Consider the following 22,024-nt stretch of genomic DNA (forward strand, 5'->3'; position numbering starts at 1 on the left):
TGTTTTGCTAAAGGAAAGCGTACAAAATTTTACAATATGTTAAATAAAAATGGAATATAAAAAAATATAGTATTAATATAATGTTACATTTTTGAAAAAGGGGAGTAATCTTTATTCTTCTTTTTGTATATAAAGAGTAACATTTTTGAAAAGGTGGTAATTTTCTTCTTTTTATATATACAAATGAATCTAAAAGTAAATTAGAAGATATTAATAGACCAGTAGAAAAAAACTATAGTTTCCATACTTAAAGACTCTCTCCTCAGATTGCACTATCTTTTGTGCCTTTACATAAGTCTACACAACTGGGAGAAGCTCTATCATCAAGTACCTCACTTATATGCAGGTGGGGAAACATATATGCAACGTCACGCCTTTTATCCTCGAAGGGGTAAGCAGAGATTTATATTACGGCGTATAATGTCGCTATACAATGTACACCCACTTTTCACCATTTGTGTTATAAGTCCCATGTAATAGGGGGTGAGCCTATTGCCATATACCGGACACAATTTTAGATTCCGTGCTGCTACTGAGAATCTTTCGAAAAACCGAAAAAAGCTTCGTCTCGAATCAGAGACCCTTCCGCCAATTGCACTAGTGTCTACTCGACCAAGAGGTGTGGAAACTGTTCCTTTTTTTTTGAGGGGAGAAAATCATCCAATGACTTCTCCCGCCTTGGGCAAGGCGAGAGGAAGTGTCAGACTCTTACTGACTAAAAACCACCCCGTTCCTTCTCCTGCTTTTCGAGCCGGAGCCCCGGTAAATCCGCTAGGTAGTCCGCAGCTCCGGGGAAACTGTTCCTAGGATATTTTAGTGACTCACCAGTACGAGGTTGTTGACGGCCTGCATGAGCGCGTCCTGGTGTATGGCATGGCGCAGGTTGTATGTGTATAAGTCAGTGACTCACCAGTACGAGGTTGTTGACGGCCTGCATGAGCGCGTCCTGGTGTATGGCGCGCAGGTTGTATGTGTATAAGTCAGTGACTCACCAGTACGAGGTTGTTGACGGCCTGCATGAGCGCGTCCTGGTGTATGGCGCGCAGGTTGTATGTGTATAAGTCAGTGACTCACCAGTACGAGGTTGTTGACGGCCTGCATGAGCGCGTCCTGGTGTATGGCGCGCAGGTTGTATGTGTATAAGTCAGTGACTCACCAGTACGAGGTTGTTGACGGCCTGCATGAGCGCGTCCTGGTGTATGGCGCGCAGGTTGTATGTGTATAAGTCAGTGACTCACCAGTACGAGGTTGTTGACGGCCTGCATGAGCGCGTCCTGGTGTATGGCGCGCAGGTTGTATGTGTATAAGTCAGTGACTCACCAGTACGAGGTTGTTGACGGCCTGCATGAGCGCGTCCTGGTGTATGGCGCGCAGGTTGTATGTGTATAAGTCAGTGACTCACCAGTACGAGGTTGTTGACGGCCTGCATGAGCGCGTCCTGGTGTATGGCGCGCAGGTTGTATGTGTATAAGTCAGTGACTCACCAGTACGAGGTTGTTGACGGCCTGCATGAGCGCGTCCTGGTGTATGGCGCGCAGGTTGTATGTGTATAAGTCAGTGACTCACCAGTACGAGGTTGTTGACGGCCTGCATGAGCGCGTCCTGGTGTATGGCGCAGGTTGTATGTGTATAAGTCAGTGACTCACCAGTACGAGGTTGTTGACGGCCTGCATGAGCGCGTCCTGGTGTATGGCGCGCAGGTTGTATGTGTATAAGTCAGTGACTCACCAGTACGAGGTTGTTGACGGCCTGCATGAGCGCGTCCTGGTGTATGGCATGGCGCAGGTTGTATGTGTATAAGTCAGTGACTCACCAGTACGAGGTTGTTGACGGCCTGCATGAGCGCGTCCTGGTGTATGGCGCGCAGGTTGTATGTGTATAAGTCAGTGACTCACCAGTACGAGGTTGTTGACGGCCTGCATGAGCGCGTCCTGGTGTATGGCATGGCGCAGGTTGTATGTGTATAAGTCAGTGACTCACCAGTACGAGGTTGTTGACGGCCTGCATGAGCGCGTCCTGGTGTATGGCATGGCGCAGGTTGTATGTGTATAAGTCAGTGACTCACCAGTACGAGGTTGTTGACGGCCTGCATGAGCGCGTCCTGGTGTATGGCGCGCAGGTTGTATGTGTATAAGTCAGTGACTCACCAGTACGAGGTTGTTGACGGCCTGCATGAGCGCGTCCTGGTGTATGGCGCGCAGGTTGTATGTGTATAAGTCAGTGACTCACCAGTACGAGGTTGTTGACGGCCTGCATGAGCGCGTCCTGGTGTATGGCGCGCAGGTTGTATGTGTATAAGTCAGTGACTCACCAGTACGAGGTTGTTGACGGCCTGCATGAGCGCGTCCTGGTGTATGGCGCGCAGGTTGTATGTGTATAAGTCAGTGACTCACCAGTACGAGGTTGTTGACGGCCTGCATGAGCGCGTCCTGGTGTATGGCGCGCAGGTTGTATGTGTATAAGTCAGTGACTCACCAGTACGAGGTTGTTGACGGCCTGCATGAGCGCGTCCTGGTGTATGGCGCGCAGGTTGTATGTGTATAAGTCAGTGACTCACCAGTACGAGGTTGTTGACGGCCTGCATGAGCGCGTCCTGGTGTATGGCATGGCGCAGGTTGTATGTGTATAAGTCAGTGACTCACCAGTACGAGGTTGTTGACGGCCTGCATGAGCGCGTCCTGGTGTATGGCGCGCAGGTTGTATGTGTATAAGTCAGTGACTCACCAGTACGAGGTTGTTGACGGCCTGCATGAGCGCGTCCTGGTGTATGGCGCGCAGGTTGTATGTGTATAAGTCAGTGACTCACCAGTACGAGGTTGTTGACGGCCTGCATGAGCGCGTCCTGGTGTATGGCGCGCAGGTTGTATGTGTATAAGTCAGTGACTCACCAGTACGAGGTTGTTGACGGCCTGCATGAGCGCGTCCTGGTGTATGGCGCGCAGGTTGTATGTGTATAAGTCAGTGACTCACCAGTACGAGGTTGTTGACGGCCTGCATGAGCGCGTCCTGGTGTATGGCGCGCAGGTTCCGCTCCAGTACGGAGTTGTCGTCCGCGGCCTGCGCCTCCAGCCACTTGCACACCGCCTCGTTGTCGTGCTCCCACTGGTGGGACTGGGGGGGAGGGGATACATTAAGTATTACAATTTTAACTGTCCCAATACTGGGCAAAAACTTCTTTATAATTATCCTATCAAGCTCATCTATATACTATAGACAGACAGACAGACATATTCATGAGTAGTATTAGCTTGATTGAAACTAGTCGAGTTCTTCATCAAACAGTTACGTGAGTAAGCCGGAAAACATAATAATTAACCTTACAACCTTACACTCAAACGAAATGAGAGCGCGTTCGGCGCTGTGATTGGTTGGTTCATTTGGGCCGGCCAAACAAAGCTGAACACGTTTTCTTTTCTTTTAGTTCAACGTCAAAGTCAAAGTCAAAGCATTTATTTGAATTAATCCTAAATAAGGCACTTTTGAAACGTCAAATTGAATTGTCCGTCAGTCTGTCAGTGAAGCTATAGGCGCTCGTTCCAAAGTATAGTTTCTAATGGAGAAGAACGAGCAAGAAACTCCATATTTATTCTTAAAAAAAAGGATTTTTACCATCTCGCTGATACATTATATGATCATTTACACACACACACAACTTCACGCCTTTTATCCCCGAAGGGGTAGGCAGAGGTGCATATTACAACACGTAATGCCGCTATACAATGTACACACACTTTTCACCATTTTTATTATAAGTCCCATGTGAAGTAAACTCATACTAACGCTACAGAAAATACTAGTATAAAGATAATAAGTTACCTGCGTCTCCCCCCGGTCCTCGGTGAACCACCTGCGCAGCGTGGCGGCGGCGGGCCCCTGCTGCATGGCGTCGGCCGGGCGCACCGCGGCCTGCACGCGCCGCTCCTGCTCGTTCTGCCGCAGCAGCCGCTTCAGCCGCCAGTAGAACAGGCGCCGGGACTCGCGCCACGGGATGATGTCCTGGGGATAGCACATAGGTTTCATTATATATTACATACATATATACATGTCGTGGTGATACTTACCATGTTTATTTCATTTTCATCCGCGCGATCCCCGACGCCCAGAGTGTCTCTCGCGACGGCTGAGGCGTGAGGAGGTTCGTTCCCTCACGTGCCCCGCCTCCTCACGATGTGTCCCTTCAGCACGATTTCGTGCACTATGTCCATGACATATCATCGTTTATTTATTCCACATTCGCGTTTGCTCATGGTTTAGGGCCGAATTTGTGCCTTCAGCCAACTCAGATAGTTGCTGTTGCTAGCGGTAATTGTCGAGTCTACAATCGTGCCAGAGGTATGTTGCTTCGATCCCACTGGATGGGTGGCAACTTATTATCGAACTGCCTTTCTAGTAGGCACTAATAGGGGTAGTAGGGATATCAACAATTTCCTTAGGAATGATAATTTGAAACTTATAATAGAGTTTCTTTTCGAAAGGGGAAAATCATCCAATGACGGATGCTTTGGAGCGGGCTTAAGTCTTACTGGGCCCCATCTGTGGTGATCTGCCTAATATTACAATCATATAGGATAGCTGGAGAGATCGTTGCTGAATAAGTCACACATATACGTCAATGTCCAAGGTTAAGCTATGCTTGCCGAGGTCAGATTTTGGATGGGTGGCAATTTATTATCATACTGCCTTCCTAGTAGGTACTAGTAGAAGTAGTAGCAACAGTTAGCAACATTCTAGGCACTATAACTTTTTTAAACGTTACCCCACTTTAGGATTTTTACTATGTCCTCTAGTTTTGACGCGGGTTAGCACGTATTTATATTCGCTTCGAAATGTACTCGTACTTGGATGATCTTTATGACATTTCTTATCTTAGAAACTTCAATGTATAAGTAGGAGAAAAACTAAAAAATAAAACTCAAAACTAAATAATATACACCATTTGTTTATTTGGTCCCATTTTAAACATAACATAACTTTAAATAATAAATAACTTGTTACATGGATGACTTGTCAAACATAATTATCACTACACACATACAATATGGGTTACTCAATGGTTATTTTAAAACCTGGTTTAACTTTTGGGTGAAACGAGCAGACGGATCACCTGATGGTAAGCAATCGGCGTCGCCCATGGACACACAACACTATAGGAGTTACAAAATGATTTACTGGCCTTTTGAGAATAAGGGGTGTAGGGGGAAAGATAGAAGGGGAGGAGATTGGGGATTGGGCTTCACCAGATACACTAGAGGAATGCGTTACCGGCCTTTTGGGAAGATGGGGGAAGGGGTAAAGGGGTAAGAGAGAAGGGGAGTCACCTGTAACCTCAATCACACAACGCAGGCGTTGTTTTTATACAACATTTTTTTATTAAACCACATTTTGAAATATGAATAAGAGGACATAGAACTCAAAATTGCATTTTCACATAAAATTATTCAACAAAGCATTACACATCTTTACATTATGTAAAGTCGGGTAAATCGGGAATGTATTGTACATTAAATTGCGAGTTACACACATGTATTTGTTTGTATTCATTATGAATACATAAATTGAATAATAACCACTGCAATTAGCTGCCATAAAAACAACCAATCACATGACTTAAAAAAAACTGGCAACAAGAAAAAATCCTACATATTTTGGAAACTAAGATTTGCATGACATATTATTTAATTATTTAATAATGTAATAAAATAAATTGAATTTCATACGACATTTTGATTATTGACTGAAAAATTCATAATTTCACCTTTTGACCGTCAGATTATAAGTTTGACATTACACAGGATGTTTAAAAAAATAGCCTCCTCAATTATGATAACACCATGTGTAATGTCAAACTTTTCAGTTAGTGATGTGTCTATGATTAGCGATCGCGCTGTATGTACAGGCTGCTTTAATGCCAACACTATCACTACATAGTATAAAACAAAGTCGCTTTCTCTGTCCCTATATCCCTTTGTGTGCTTAAATCTTTAAAACTACGCAACGGATTTTGATGCGTTTTTTTAATAGATAGAGTGATTCAAGAGGAAGGTTTATATGTATAATACATGCATAATATATCACCATTGCACCCATGCGAAGCTGGGGCGGGTCGCTAGTAATATATACAAGGGTGTAGACATTTTTTAATTTTATCTACAAGTACTACATAAACTTTTTACGCTTTTAGCTTTTTAAGCAAAAGCGAATATATTGCAAAACATCTAAATATTTGAGTATTTAACTTTTGCCATTAATCTAACTTGATTGCTTATCACATTTTTTTATTTGACTACTGAAATACCCAATAATCCTTTACTCGACTCAAGAATCAAACTTGGAACTTCGTGCTTAATAGCCACGCTGAAAAATCACCTTTTCCTCCTCGAAGAGGTAGACAGAGACGCACATATACAATGTAACCCCCCCTTTTTATTAGTTACGTTATGAGTCCCATGTAATATGGGGGTGAGCCTATAGCCAAAACTAACATATAAAGCTGAAGAGTCTGTTTGTTAGAACGCTCTAATCTCCGGGACTACTGATCCGAGTTTAATAATTCTTTTTGTGTTGGATAGTTCATTTATCAAGGAAGGTAATAGGCTATAAAACATCACGCTACGATTAATAGGAGCCGAGCAGAGAGGTTGAAACCGCGCGGAAGTAGCTAGTTATAGTTATAAAATCGGGTTAAAATTTAACTGACGGTCAAAAAGTGGTGTTTAGGACCAATATAGCATATATACAACCATTAGGCAACTACATTATATAATATCTATATGTTTCGTTTAATATATGTAATATATAAAACAAATAAATATGCAATTGGACACTACAATTAGATTGTCATGTTTAATAAATTTTTTAAATCGTGTGAAAACATTTCTTAATCATTTTCTAGGTATTTTCGCAAAATAGAGTGGTTTGAAAGAGCTTGAGATGCATTTTATTAGGGGGAGGGGATTGTCCAAAAGGAAAGATGACGGAGTATGAAAATTAAAAACCTAATTAGTGTGTCAGTCCGTCCCCCCTTGGGCAAGGCGAGAGAGAGTGTCAGACTCTTACCGACTAATATATAATCACAAAACTAAAATTTTGTATAATTTAAAAATATTTTCACACGATCCCAAAAACTATTACATTACAAACAAATAAATTCATAAAACTTAACTTTTATTACAAATCTGTTGTACTTGAGGTCGAGACAAACATACATATAGCTGTCTCACTCTTGCGTAGTATATCGTTGTGGGTGGGCAGAAATTGTGAAGAAAGGATGGATGAAAGTAGGGTTATAATAAGAATTTGAAAAAAAAGTAAATTACTGGAACGCCTTAGGATAACTTAAGTATATGGAATAGGAGGTAAACGAGCAGACGGATCACCTGATGGTAAGCAATCGCTGCCGCCCATGAACACTTGAAACACCAGAGGCGTTACATTAAAAGGCACTACGCTTATTCTTGAATCTTTGAAATACATAATTAATAACAAAACAACACCTGCGCAAGAGTTCAACTACCCATTTTCACCAACATCTCCCAAAAAAGTAACCCCTAAACTAAGATAGGTGACACTTACCATCATTTTAACATATCATTACATATCGTCACGCCTTTAATCCCCGAAAGGGTAGGCAGAGGTGCACATTATAACACGTAATGCCACTGTTTTGGTTTTAATCAATCTATAAGTGACATCTAACAGTACAGGATTTAGTTTAGGTGCTCCTTCACTTAAGTGACTCTTAGTTAAGAGATGGTTGGTGAAAATGGCTATATTAGAGTCTGGACCTCAGTAAAACAGACATTGTACGCATCTAAAAGCCCCAACAAGAAATAAATATGTACCCTAGATAAATTTGTTCGACCTAATTGTTTAATTTTAACATTTTAACATTACCTATGTGTTACGCTCAATGTTCCATTTCTAGAGCCGACAGTTTTCTTATAAACTCGCCTCGCTGGGACGGTGTTAGTTTCTGAAAGAGATAGAAAATGTATTATTTAGTCAAAGTCAAACTATTTATTTGTGAAAAATATTATGATACATCAGAGTTTGTTATGAAGAGATCCTGCTATGTTTTGCTAAAGGAAAGCGTACAAAATTTTACAATATGTTAAATAAAAATGGAATATAAAAAAATATAGTATTAATATAATGTTACATTTTTGAAAAAGGGGAGTAATCTTTATTCTTCTTTTTGTATATAAAGATGAATCTAAAAGTAAATTAGAAGATATTAATAGACCTGTAGAAAAAACCTCCGTGCTGCTACTGAGAATCTTTCGAAAAACCGAAAAAAGCTTCGTCTTGAACCAGAAACCTCTTGTCTGGGAGTCGCACTAGCGTCTACTCGACCAAGAGGTGTGAAAACTGTTCCTTTTTTTTGAGGCGGGAAAATCATTCAATGACTTCTCCCGCCTTGGGCGAGGCGAGAGGGAGTGTCAGACTCTTACTGACTAAAAACCACCCCGTTCCTTCGCCTGCTTTTCGAGCCAGAGCTCCGGTATGGTGAAACCCGCTAGGTAGTCCGCAGCTCCGGGGAAACTGTTCCTTTAATACATTTTGATGTGTATACTCACCAGTACGAGGTTGTTGACGGCCTGCATGAGCGCGTCCTGGTGTATGGCGCGCAGGTTGTATGTGTATAAGTCAGTGACTCACCAGTACGAGGTTGTTGACGGCCTGCATGAGCGCGTCCTGGTGTATGGCGCGCAGGTTGTATGTGTATAAGTCAGTGACTCACCAGTACGAGGTTGTTGACGGCCTGCATGAGCGCGTCCTGGTGTATGGCATGGCGCAGGTTGTATGTGTATAAGTCAGTGACTCACCAGTACGAGGTTGTTGACGGCCTGCATGAGCGCGTCCTGGTGTATGGCGCGCAGGTTGTATGTGTATAAGTCAGTGACTCACCAGTACGAGGTTGTTGACGGCCTGCATGAGCGCGTCCTGGTGTATGGCGCGCAGGTTGTATGTGTATAAGTCAGTGACTCACCAGTACGAGGTTGTTGACGGCCTGCATGAGCGCGTCCTGGTGTATGGCGCGCAGGTTGTATGTGTATAAGTCAGTGACTCACCAGTACGAGGTTGTTGACGGCCTGCATGAGCGCGTCCTGGTGTATGGCGCGCAGGTTGTATGTGTATAAGTCAGTGACTCACCAGTACGAGGTTGTTGACGGCCTGCATGAGCGCGTCCTGGTGTATGGCGCGCAGGTTGTATGTGTATAAGTCAGTGACTCACCAGTACGAGGTTGTTGACGGCCTGCATGAGCGCGTCCTGGTGTATGGCGCGCAGGTTGTATGTGTATAAGTCAGTGACTCACCAGTACGAGGTTGTTGACGGCCTGCATGAGCGCGTCCTGGTGTATGGCGCGCAGGTTGTATGTGTATAAGTCAGTGACTCACCAGTACGAGGTTGTTGACGGCCTGCATGAGCGCGTCCTGGTGTATGGCGCGCAGGTTGTATGTGTATAAGTCAGTGACTCACCAGTACGAGGTTGTTGACGGCCTGCATGAGCGCGTCCTGGTGTATGGCGCGCAGGTTGTATGTGTATAAGTCAGTGACTCACCAGTACGAGGTTGTTGACGGCCTGCATGAGCGCGTCCTGGTGTATGGCGCGCAGGTTGTATGTGTATAAGTCAGTGACTCACCAGTACGAGGTTGTTGACGGCCTGCATGAGCGCGTCCTGGTGTATGGCGCGCAGGTTGTATGTGTATAAGTCAGTGACTCACCAGTACGAGGTTGTTGACGGCCTGCATGAGCGCGTCCTGGTGTATGGCGCGCAGGTTGTATGTGTATAAGTCAGTGACTCACCAGTACGAGGTTGTTGACGGCCTGCATGAGCGCGTCCTGGTGTATGGCATGGCGCAGGTTGTATGTGTATAAGTCAGTGACTCACCAGTACGAGGTTGTTGACGGCCTGCATGAGCGCGTCCTGGTGTATGGCGCGCAGGTTGTATGTGTATAAGTCAGTGACTCACCAGTACGAGGTTGTTGACGGCCTGCATGAGCGCGTCCTGGTGTATGGCGCGCAGGTTGTATGTGTATAAGTCAGTGACTCACCAGTACGAGGTTGTTGACGGCCTGCATGAGCGCGTCCTGGTGTATGGCGCGCAGGTTGTATGTGTATAAGTCAGTGACTCACCAGTACGAGGTTGTTGACGGCCTGCATGAGCGCGTCCTGGTGTATGGCGCGCAGGTTGTATGTGTATAAGTCAGTGACTCACCAGTACGAGGTTGTTGACGGCCTGCATGAGCGCGTCCTGGTGTATGGCGCGCAGGTTGTATGTGTATAAGTCAGTGACTCACCAGTACGAGGTTGTTGACGGCCTGCATGAGCGCGTCCTGGTGTATGGCGCGCAGGTTGTATGTGTATAAGTCAGTGACTCACCAGTACGAGGTTGTTGACGGCCTGCATGAGCGCGTCCTGGTGTATGGCGCGCAGGTTGTATGTGTATAAGTCAGTGACTCACCAGTACGAGGTTGTTGACGGCCTGCATGAGCGCGTCCTGGTGTATGGCGCGCAGGTTGTATGTGTATAAGTCAGTGACTCACCAGTACGAGGTTGTTGACGGCCTGCATGAGCGCGTCCTGGTGTATGGCGCGCAGGTTGTATGTGTATAAGTCAGTGACTCACCAGTACGAGGTTGTTGACGGCCTGCATGAGCGCGTCCTGGTGTATGGCGCGCAGGTTGTATGTGTATAAGTCAGTGACTCACCAGTACGAGGTTGTTGACGGCCTGCATGAGCGCGTCCTGGTGTATGGCGCGCAGGTTGTATGTGTATAAGTCAGTGACTCACCAGTACGAGGTTGTTGACGGCCTGCATGAGCGCGTCCTGGTGTATGGCGCGCAGGTTGTATGTGTATAAGTCAGTGACTCACCAGTACGAGGTTGTTGACGGCCTGCATGAGCGCGTCCTGGTGTATGGCGCGCAGGTTGTATGTGTATAAGTCAGTGACTCACCAGTACGAGGTTGTTGACGGCCTGCATGAGCGCGTCCTGGTGTATGGCGCGCAGGTTGTATGTGTATAAGTCAGTGACTCACCAGTACGAGGTTGTTGACGGCCTGCATGAGCGCGTCCTGGTGTATGGCGCGCAGGTTGTATGTGTATAAGTCAGTGACTCACCAGTACGAGGTTGTTGACGGCCTGCATGAGCGCGTCCTGGTGTATGGCGCGCAGGTTGTATGTGTATAAGTCAGTGACTCACCAGTACGAGGTTGTTGACGGCCTGCATGAGCGCGTCCTGGTGTATGGCGCGCAGGTTGTATGTGTATAAGTCAGTGACTCACCAGTACGAGGTTGTTGACGGCCTGCATGAGCGCGTCCTGGTGTATGGCGCGCAGGTTGTATGTGTATAAGTCAGTGACTCACCAGTACGAGGTTGTTGACGGCCTGCATGAGCGCGTCCTGGTGTATGGCGCGCAGGTTGTATGTGTATAAGTCAGTGACTCACCAGTACGAGGTTGTTGACGGCCTGCATGAGCGCGTCCTGGTGTATGGCGCGCAGGTTGTATGTGTATAAGTCAGTGACTCACCAGTACGAGGTTGTTGACGGCCTGCATGAGCGCGTCCTGGTGTATGGCGCGCAGGTTGTATGTGTATAAGTCAGTGACTCACCAGTACGAGGTTGTTGACGGCCTGCATGAGCGCGTCCTGGTGTATGGCGCGCAGGTTGTATGTGTATAAGTCAGTGACTCACCAGTACGAGGTTGTTGACGGCCTGCATGAGCGCGTCCTGGTGTATGGCGCGCAGGTTGTATGTGTATAAGTCAGTGACTCACCAGTACGAGGTTGTTGACGGCCTGCATGAGCGCGTCCTGGTGTATGGCGCGCAGGTTGTATGTGTATAAGTCAGTGACTCACCAGTACGAGGTTGTTGACGGCCTGCATGAGCGCGTCCTGGTGTATGGCGCGCAGGTTGTATGTGTATAAGTCAGTGACTCACCAGTACGAGGTTGTTGACGGCCTGCATGAGCGCGTCCTGGTGTATGGCGCGCAGGTTGTATGTGTATAAGTCAGTGACTCACCAGTACGAGGTTGTTGACGGCCTGCATGAGCGCGTCCTGGTGTATGGCGCGCAGGTTGTATGTGTATAAGTCAGTGACTCACCAGTACGAGGTTGTTGACGGCCTGCATGAGCGCGTCCTGGTGTATGGCGCGCAGGTTGTATGTGTATAAGTCAGTGACTCACCAGTACGAGGTTGTTGACGGCCTGCATGAGCGCGTCCTGGTGTATGGCGCGCAGGTTGTATGTGTATAAGTCAGTGACTCACCAGTACGAGGTTGTTGACGGCCTGCATGAGCGCGTCCTGGTGTATGGCGCGCAGGTTGTATGTGTATAAGTCAGTGACTCACCAGTACGAGGTTGTTGACGGCCTGCATGAGCGCGTCCTGGTGTATGGCGCGCAGGTTGTATGTGTATAAGTCAGTGACTCACCAGTACGAGGTTGTTGACGGCCTGCATGAGCGCGTCCTGGTGTATGGCGCGCAGGTTGTATGTGTATAAGTCAGTGACTCACCAGTACGAGGTTGTTGACGGCCTGCATGAGCGCGTCCTGGTGTATGGCGCGCAGGTTGTATGTGTATAAGTCAGTGACTCACCAGTACGAGGTTGTTGACGGCCTGCATGAGCGCGTCCTGGTGTATGGCGCGCAGGTTGTATGTGTATAAGTCAGTGACTCACCAGTACGAGGTTGTTGACGGCCTGCATGAGCGCGTCCTGGTGTATGGCGCGCAGGTTGTATGTGTATAAGTCAGTGACTCACCAGTACGAGGTTGTTGACGGCCTGCATGAGCGCGTCCTGGTGTATGGCGCGCAGGTTGTATGTGTATAAGTCAGTGACTCACCAGTACGAGGTTGTTGACGGCCTGCATGAGCGCGTCCTGGTGTATGGCGCGCAGGTTGTATGTGTATAAGTCAGTGACTCACCAGTACGAGGTTGTTGACGGCCTGCATGAGCGCGTCCTGGTGTATGGCGCGCAGGTTGTATGTGTATAAGTCAGTGACTCACCAGTACGAGGTTGTTGACGGCCTGCATGAGCGCGTCCTGGTGTATGGCGCGCAGGTTGTATGTGTATAAGTCAGTGACTCACCAGTACGAGGTTGTTGACGGCCTGCATGAGCGCGTCCTGGTGTATGGCGCGCAGGTTGTATGTGTATAAGTCAGTGACTCACCAGTACGAGGTTGTTGACGGCCTGCATGAGCGCGTCCTGGTGTATGGCGCGCAGGTTGTATGTGTATAAGTCAGTGACTCACCAGTACGAGGTTGTTGACGGCCTGCATGAGCGCGTCCTGGTGTATGGCGCGCAGGTTGTATGTGTATAAGTCAGTGACTCACCAGTACGAGGTTGTTGACGGCCTGCATGAGCGCGTCCTGGTGTATGGCGCGCAGGTTGTATGTGTATAAGTCAGTGACTCACCAGTACGAGGTTGTTGACGGCCTGCATGAGCGCGTCCTGGTGTATGGCGCGCAGGTTGTATGTGTATAAGTCAGTGACTCACCAGTACGAGGTTGTTGACGGCCTGCATGAGCGCGTCCTGGTGTATGGCGCGCAGGTTGTATGTGTATAAGTCAGTGACTCACCAGTACGAGGTTGTTGACGGCCTGCATGAGCGCGTCCTGGTGTATGGCGCGCAGGTTGTATGTGTATAAGTCAGTGACTCACCAGTACGAGGTTGTTGACGGCCTGCATGAGCGCGTCCTGGTGTATGGCGCGCAGGTTGTATGTGTATAAGTCAGTGACTCACCAGTACGAGGTTGTTGACGGCCTGCATGAGCGCGTCCTGGTGTATGGCGCGCAGGTTGTATGTGTATAAGTCAGTGACTCACCAGTACGAGGTTGTTGACGGCCTGCATGAGCGCGTCCTGGTGTATGGCGCGCAGGTTGTATGTGTATAAGTCAGTGACTCACCAGTACGAGGTTGTTGACGGCCTGCATGAGCGCGTCCTGGTGTATGGCGCGCAGGTTGTATGTGTATAAGTCAGTGACTCACCAGTACGAGGTTGTTGACGGCCTGCATGAGCGCGTCCTGGTGTATGGCGCGCAGGTTGTATGTGTATAAGTCAGTGACTCACCAGTACGAGGTTGTTGACGGCCTGCATGAGCGCGTCCTGGTGTATGGCGCGCAGGTTGTATGTGTATAAGTCAGTGACTCACCAGTACGAGGTTGTTGACGGCCTGCATGAGCGCGTCCTGGTGTATGGCGCGCAGGTTGTATGTGTATAAGTCAGTGACTCACCAGTACGAGGTTGTTGACGGCCTGCATGAGCGCGTCCTGGTGTATGGCGCGCAGGTTGTATGTGTATAAGTCAGTGACTCACCAGTACGAGGTTGTTGACGGCCTGCATGAGCGCGTCCTGGTGTATGGCGCGCAGGTTGTATGTGTATAAGTCAGTGACTCACCAGTACGAGGTTGTTGACGGCCTGCATGAGCGCGTCCTGGTGTATGGCGCGCAGGTTGTATGTGTATAAGTCAGTGACTCACCAGTACGAGGTTGTTGACGGCCTGCATGAGCGCGTCCTGGTGTATGGCGCGCAGGTTGTATGTGTATAAGTCAGTGACTCACCAGTACGAGGTTGTTGACGGCCTGCATGAGCGCGTCCTGGTGTATGGCGCGCAGGTTGTATGTGTATAAGTCAGTGACTCACCAGTACGAGGTTGTTGACGGCCTGCATGAGCGCGTCCTGGTGTATGGCGCGCAGGTTGTATGTGTATAAGTCAGTGACTCACCAGTACGAGGTTGTTGACGGCCTGCATGAGCGCGTCCTGGTGTATGGCGCGCAGGTTGTATGTGTATAAGTCAGTGACTCACCAGTACGAGGTTGTTGACGGCCTGCATGAGCGCGTCCTGGTGTATGGCGCGCAGGTTGTATGTGTATAAGTCAGTGACTCACCAGTACGAGGTTGTTGACGGCCTGCATGAGCGCGTCCTGGTGTATGGCGCGCAGGTTGTATGTGTATAAGTCAGTGACTCACCAGTACGAGGTTGTTGACGGCCTGCATGAGCGCGTCCTGGTGTATGGCGCGCAGGTTGTATGTGTATAAGTCAGTGACTCACCAGTACGAGGTTGTTGACGGCCTGCATGAGCGCGTCCTGGTGTATGGCGCGCAGGTTGTATGTGTATAAGTCAGTGACTCACCAGTACGAGGTTGTTGACGGCCTGCATGAGCGCGTCCTGGTGTATGGCGCGCAGGTTGTATGTGTATAAGTCAGTGACTCACCAGTACGAGGTTGTTGACGGCCTGCATGAGCGCGTCCTGGTGTATGGCGCGCAGGTTGTATGTGTATAAGTCAGTGACTCACCAGTACGAGGTTGTTGACGGCCTGCATGAGCGCGTCCTGGTGTATGGCGCGCAGGTTGTATGTGTATAAGTCAGTGACTCACCAGTACGAGGTTGTTGACGGCCTGCATGAGCGCGTCCTGGTGTATGGCGCGCAGGTTGTATGTGTATAAGTCAGTGACTCACCAGTACGAGGTTGTTGACGGCCTGCATGAGCGCGTCCTGGTGTATGGCGCGCAGGTTGTATGTGTATAAGTCAGTGACTCACCAGTACGAGGTTGTTGACGGCCTGCATGAGCGCGTCCTGGTGTATGGCGCGCAGGTTGTATGTGTATAAGTCAGTGACTCACCAGTACGAGGTTGTTGACGGCCTGCATGAGCGCGTCCTGGTGTATGGCGCGCAGGTTGTATGTGTATAAGTCAGTGACTCACCAGTACGAGGTTGTTGACGGCCTGCATGAGCGCGTCCTGGTGTATGGCGCGCAGGTTGTATGTGTATAAGTCAGTGACTCACCAGTACGAGGTTGTTGACGGCCTGCATGAGCGCGTCCTGGTGTATGGCGCGCAGGTTGTATGTGTATAAGTCAGTGACTCACCAGTACGAGGTTGTTGACGGCCTGCATGAGCGCGTCCTGGTGTATGGCGCGCAGGTTGTATGTGTATAAGTCAGTGACTCACCAGTACGAGGTTGTTGACGGCCTGCATGAGCGCGTCCTGGTGTATGGCGCGCAGGTTGTATGTGTATAAGTCAGTGACTCACCAGTACGAGGTTGTTGACGGCCTGCATGAGCGCGTCCTGGTGTATGGCGCGCAGGTTGTATGTGTATAAGTCAGTGACTCACCAGTACGAGGTTGTTGACGGCCTGCATGAGCGCGTCCTGGTGTATGGCGCGCAGGTTGTATGTGTATAAGTCAGTGACTCACCAGTACGAGGTTGTTGACGGCCTGCATGAGCGCGTCCTGGTGTATGGCGCGCAGGTTGTATGTGTATAAGTCAGTGACTCACCAGTACGAGGTTGTTGACGGCCTGCATGAGCGCGTCCTGGTGTATGGCGCGCAGGTTGTATGTGTATAAGTCAGTGACTCACCAGTACGAGGTTGTTGACGGCCTGCATGAGCGCGTCCTGGTGTATGGCGCGCAGGTTGTATGTGTATAAGTCAGTGACTCACCAGTACGAGGTTGTTGACGGCCTGCATGAGCGCGTCCTGGTGTATGGCGCGCAGGTTGTATGTGTATAAGTCAGTGACTCACCAGTACGAGGTTGTTGACGGCCTGCATGAGCGCGTCCTGGTGTATGGCGCGCAGGTTGTATGTGTATAAGTCAGTGACTCACCAGTACGAGGTTGTTGACGGCCTGCATGAGCGCGTCCTGGTGTATGGCGCGCAGGTTGTATGTGTATAAGTCAGTGACTCACCAGTACGAGGTTGTTGACGGCCTGCATGAGCGCGTCCTGGTGTATGGCGCGCAGGTTGTATGTGTATAAGTCAGTGACTCACCAGTACGAGGTTGTTGACGGCCTGCATGAGCGCGTCCTGGTGTATGGCGCGCAGGTTGTATGTGTATAAGTCAGTGACTCACCAGTACGAGGTTGTTGACGGCCTGCATGAGCGCGTCCTGGTGTATGGCGCGCAGGTTGTATGTGTATAAGTCAGTGACTCACCAGTACGAGGTTGTTGACGGCCTGCATGAGCGCGTCCTGGTGTATGGCGCGCAGGTTGTATGTGTATAAGTCAGTGACTCACCAGTACGAGGTTGTTGACGGCCTGCATGAGCGCGTCCTGGTGTATGGCGCGCAGGTTGTATGTGTATAAGTCAGTGACTCACCAGTACGAGGTTGTTGACGGCCTGCATGAGCGCGTCCTGGTGTATGGCGCGCAGGTTGTATGTGTATAAGTCAGTGACTCACCAGTACGAGGTTGTTGACGGCCTGCATGAGCGCGTCCTGGTGTATGGCGCGCAGGTTGTATGTGTATAAGTCAGTGACTCACCAGTACGAGGTTGTTGACGGCCTGCATGAGCGCGTCCTGGTGTATGGCGCGCAGGTTGTATGTGTATAAGTCAGTGACTCACCAGTACGAGGTTGTTGACGGCCTGCATGAGCGCGTCCTGGTGTATGGCGCGCAGGTTGTATGTGTATAAGTCAGTGACTCACCAGTACGAGGTTGTTGACGGCCTGCATGAGCGCGTCCTGGTGTATGGCGCGCAGGTTGTATGTGTATAAGTCAGTGACTCACCAGTACGAGGTTGTTGACGGCCTGCATGAGCGCGTCCTGGTGTATGGCGCGCAGGTTGTATGTGTATAAGTCAGTGACTCACCAGTACGAGGTTGTTGACGGCCTGCATGAGCGCGTCCTGGTGTATGGCGCGCAGGTTGTATGTGTATAAGTCAGTGACTCACCAGTACGAGGTTGTTGACGGCCTGCATGAGCGCGTCCTGGTGTATGGCGCGCAGGTTGTATGTGTATAAGTCAGTGACTCACCAGTACGAGGTTGTTGACGGCCTGCATGAGCGCGTCCTGGTGTATGGCGCGCAGGTTGTATGTGTATAAGTCAGTGACTCACCAGTACGAGGTTGTTGACGGCCTGCATGAGCGCGTCCTGGTGTATGGCGCGCAGGTTGTATGTGTATAAGTCAGTGACTCACCAGTACGAGGTTGTTGACGGCCTGCATGAGCGCGTCCTGGTGTATGGCGCGCAGGTTGTATGTGTATAAGTCAGTGACTCACCAGTACGAGGTTGTTGACGGCCTGCATGAGCGCGTCCTGGTGTATGGCGCGCAGGTTGTATGTGTATAAGTCAGTGACTCACCAGTACGAGGTTGTTGACGGCCTGCATGAGCGCGTCCTGGTGTATGGCGCGCAGGTTGTATGTGTATAAGTCAGTGACTCACCAGTACGAGGTTGTTGACGGCCTGCATGAGCGCGTCCTGGTGTATGGCGCGCAGGTTGTATGTGTATAAGTCAGTGACTCACCAGTACGAGGTTGTTGACGGCCTGCATGAGCGCGTCCTGGTGTATGGCGCGCAGGTTGTATGTGTATAAGTCAGTGACTCACCAGTACGAGGTTGTTGACGGCCTGCATGAGCGCGTCCTGGTGTATGGCGCGCAGGTTGTATGTGTATAAGTCAGTGACTCACCAGTACGAGGTTGTTGACGGCCTGCATGAGCGCGTCCTGGTGTATGGCGCGCAGGTTGTATGTGTATAAGTCAGTGACTCACCAGTACGAGGTTGTTGACGGCCTGCATGAGCGCGTCCTGGTGTATGGCGCGCAGGTTGTATGTGTATAAGTCAGTGACTCACCAGTACGAGGTTGTTGACGGCCTGCATGAGCGCGTCCTGGTGTATGGCGCGCAGGTTGTATGTGTATAAGTCAGTGACTCACCAGTACGAGGTTGTTGACGGCCTGCATGAGCGCGTCCTGGTGTATGGCGCGCAGGTTGTATGTGTATAAGTCAGTGACTCACCAGTACGAGGTTGTTGACGGCCTGCATGAGCGCGTCCTGGTGTATGGCGCGCAGGTTGTATGTGTATAAGTCAGTGACTCACCAGTACGAGGTTGTTGACGGCCTGCATGAGCGCGTCCTGGTGTATGGCGCGCAGGTTGTATGTGTATAAGTCAGTGACTCACCAGTACGAGGTTGTTGACGGCCTGCATGAGCGCGTCCTGGTGTATGGCGCGCAGGTTGTATGTGTATAAGTCAGTGACTCACCAGTACGAGGTTGTTGACGGCCTGCATGAGCGCGTCCTGGTGTATGGCGCGCAGGTTGTATGTGTATAAGTCAGTGACTCACCAGTACGAGGTTGTTGACGGCCTGCATGAGCGCGTCCTGGTGTATGGCGCGCAGGTTGTATGTGTATAAGTCAGTGACTCACCAGTACGAGGTTGTTGACGGCCTGCATGAGCGCGTCCTGGTGTATGGCGCGCAGGTTGTATGTGTATAAGTCAGTGACTCACCAGTACGAGGTTGTTGACGGCCTGCATGAGCGCGTCCTGGTGTATGGCGCGCAGGTTGTATGTGTATAAGTCAGTGACTCACCAGTACGAGGTTGTTGACGGCCTGCATGAGCGCGTCCTGGTGTATGGCGCGCAGGTTGTATGTGTATAAGTCAGTGACTCACCAGTACGAGGTTGTTGACGGCCTGCATGAGCGCGTCCTGGTGTATGGCGCGCAGGTTGTATGTGTATAAGTCAGTGACTCACCAGTACGAGGTTGTTGACGGCCTGCATGAGCGCGTCCTGGTGTATGGCGCGCAGGTTGTATGTGTATAAGTCAGTGACTCACCAGTACGAGGTTGTTGACGGCCTGCATGAGCGCGTCCTGGTGTATGGCGCGCAGGTTGTATGTGTATAAGTCAGTGACTCACCAGTACGAGGTTGTTGACGGCCTGCATGAGCGCGTCCTGGTGTATGGCGCGCAGGTTGTATGTGTATAAGTCAGTGACTCACCAGTACGAGGTTGTTGACGGCCTGCATGAGCGCGTCCTGGTGTATGGCGCGCAGGTTGTATGTGTATAAGTCAGTGACTCACCAGTACGAGGTTGTTGACGGCCTGCATGAGCGCGTCCTGGTGTATGGCGCGCAGGTTGTATGTGTATAAGTCAGTGACTCACCAGTACGAGGTTGTTGACGGCCTGCATGAGCGCGTCCTGGTGTATGGCGCGCAGGTTGTATGTGTATAAGTCAGTGACTCACCAGTACGAGGTTGTTGACGGCCTGCATGAGCGCGTCCTGGTGTATGGCGCGCAGGTTGTATGTGTATAAGTCAGTGACTCACCAGTACGAGGTTGTTGACGGCCTGCATGAGCGCGTCCTGGTGTATGGCGCGCAGGTTGTATGTGTATAAGTCAGTGACTCACCAGTACGAGGTTGTTGACGGCCTGCATGAGCGCGTCCTGGTGTATGGCGCGCAGGTTGTATGTGTATAAGTCAGTGACTCACCAGTACGAGGTTGTTGACGGCCTGCATGAGCGCGTCCTGGTGTATGGCGCGCAGGTTGTATGTGTATAAGTCAGTGACTCACCAGTACGAGGTTGTTGACGGCCTGCATGAGCGCGTCCTGGTGTATGGCGCGCAGGTTGTATGTGTATAAGTCAGTGACTCACCAGTACGAGGTTGTTGACGGCCTGCATGAGCGCGTCCTGGTGTATGGCGCGCAGGTTGTATGTGTATAAGTCAGTGACTCACCAGTACGAGGTTGTTGACGGCCTGCATGAGCGCGTCCTGGTGTATGGCGCGCAGGTTGTATGTGTATAAGTCAGTGACTCACCAGTACGAGGTTGTTGACGGCCTGCATGAGCGCGTCCTGGTGTATGGCGCGCAGGTTGTATGTGTATAAGTCAGTGACTCACCAGTACGAGGTTGTTGACGGCCTGCATGAGCGCGTCCTGGTGTATGGCGCGCAGGTTGTATGTGTATAAGTCAGTGACTCACCAGTACGAGGTTGTTGACGGCCTGCATGAGCGCGTCCTGGTGTATGGCGCGCAGGTTGTATGTGTATAAGTCAGTGACTCACCAGTACGAGGTTGTTGACGGCCTGCATGAGCGCGTCCTGGTGTATGGCGCGCAGGTTGTATGTGTATAAGTCAGTGACTCACCAGTACGAGGTTGTTGACGGCCTGCATGAGCGCGTCCTGGTGTATGGCGCGCAGGTTGTATGTGTATAAGTCAGTGACTCACCAGTACGAGGTTGTTGACGGCCTGCATGAGCGCGTCCTGGTGTATGGCGCGCAGGTTGTATGTGTATAAGTCAGTGACTCACCAGTACGAGGTTGTTGACGGCCTGCATGAGCGCGTCCTGGTGTATGGCGCGCAGGTTGTATGTGTATAAGTCAGTGACTCACCAGTACGAGGTTGTTGACGGCCTGCATGAGCGCGTCCTGGTGTATGGCATGGCGCAGGTTGTATGTGTATAAGTCAGTGACTCACCAGTACGAGGTTGTTGACGGCCTGCATGAGCGCGTCCTGGTGTATGGCGCGCAGGTTGTATGTGTATAAGTCAGTGACTCACCAGTACGAGGTTGTTGACGGCCTGCATGAGCGCGTCCTGGTGTATGGCATGGCGCAGGTTGTATGTGTATAAGTCAGTGACTCACCAGTACGAGGTTGTTGACGGCCTGCATGAGCGCGTCCTGGTGTATGGCGCGCAGGTTGTATGTGTATAAGTCAGTGACTCACCAGTACGAGGTTGTTGACGGCCTGCATGAGCGCGTCCTGGTGTATGGCGCGCAGGTTGTATGTGTATAAGTCAGTGACTCACCAGTACGAGGTTGTTGACGGCCTGCATGAGCGCGTCCTGGTGTATGGCGCGCAGGTTGTATGTGTATAAGTCAGTGACTCACCAGTACGAGGTTGTTGACGGCCTGCATGAGCGCGTCCTGGTGTATGGCGCGCAGGTTGTATGTGTATAAGTCAGTGACTCACCAGTACGAGGTTGTTGACGGCCTGCATGAGCGCGTCCTGGTGTATGGCGCGCAGGTTGTATGTGTATAAGTCAGTGACTCACCAGTACGAGGTTGTTGACGGCCTGCATGAGCGCGTCCTGGTGTATGGCGCGCAGGTTGTATGTGTATAAGTCAGTGACTCACCAGTACGAGGTTGTTGACGGCCTGCATGAGCGCGTCCTGGTGTATGGCGCGCAGGTTGTATGTGTATAAGTCAGTGACTCACCAGTACGAGGTTGTTGACGGCCTGCATGAGCGCGTCCTGGTGTATGGCGCGCAGGTTGTATGTGTATAAG

General features: G+C 50.0%; 1 protein-coding gene and 1 long non-coding RNA gene across 27 annotated transcripts in view; one reads left to right on the top strand and one right to left on the bottom strand.

Moving 5' to 3' along the window:
* LOC118280471 (acetyl-CoA carboxylase) overlaps nucleotides 1-22,024 on the bottom strand; it is a 124,540-nt gene that overhangs the window by 408 nt on the left and 102,108 nt on the right. For 4 of the 8 annotated variants that reach the window (XM_050701735.1, XM_050701737.1, XM_050701739.1 and 1 more), the window contains one exon: nucleotides 2,971-3,111. The exons of 1 other annotated variant lie outside the window; for it this stretch is intronic. In XM_050701735.1, coding sequence (XP_050557692.1) covers nucleotides 2,971-3,111 — 141 coding nt within the window. Of the gene's footprint in view, nucleotides 1-2,970; nucleotides 3,112-3,816; nucleotides 3,997-7,893; nucleotides 7,973-22,024 lie in introns of all 8 variants that reach the window. 3 more of the 8 variants (XM_050701734.1, XM_050701738.1, XM_050701736.1) reach the window with 2 other exon arrangements.
* Nucleotides 579-21,572, top strand: LOC126911991 (uncharacterized). Of its 19 annotated transcripts, none has more exons than XR_007706574.1 (6): nucleotides 579-882; nucleotides 1,701-2,037; nucleotides 2,448-2,614; nucleotides 8,631-8,797; nucleotides 9,700-9,866; nucleotides 21,019-21,572. It is a non-coding gene; the product is annotated as an uncharacterized LOC126911991 (long non-coding RNA). The 19 variants fall into 19 exon arrangements; XR_007706562.1 differs by having other exon boundaries at nucleotides 581-882; nucleotides 1,619-2,037; XR_007706570.1 differs by having other exon boundaries at nucleotides 581-882; nucleotides 1,619-2,037; nucleotides 21,101-21,572.

This window comes from Spodoptera frugiperda, chromosome 21, assembly GCF_023101765.2.
Source record: "Spodoptera frugiperda isolate SF20-4 chromosome 21, AGI-APGP_CSIRO_Sfru_2.0, whole genome shotgun sequence".
In the NCBI taxonomy this organism is placed as follows: Eukaryota; Metazoa; Arthropoda; class Insecta; order Lepidoptera; family Noctuidae; genus Spodoptera; species Spodoptera frugiperda.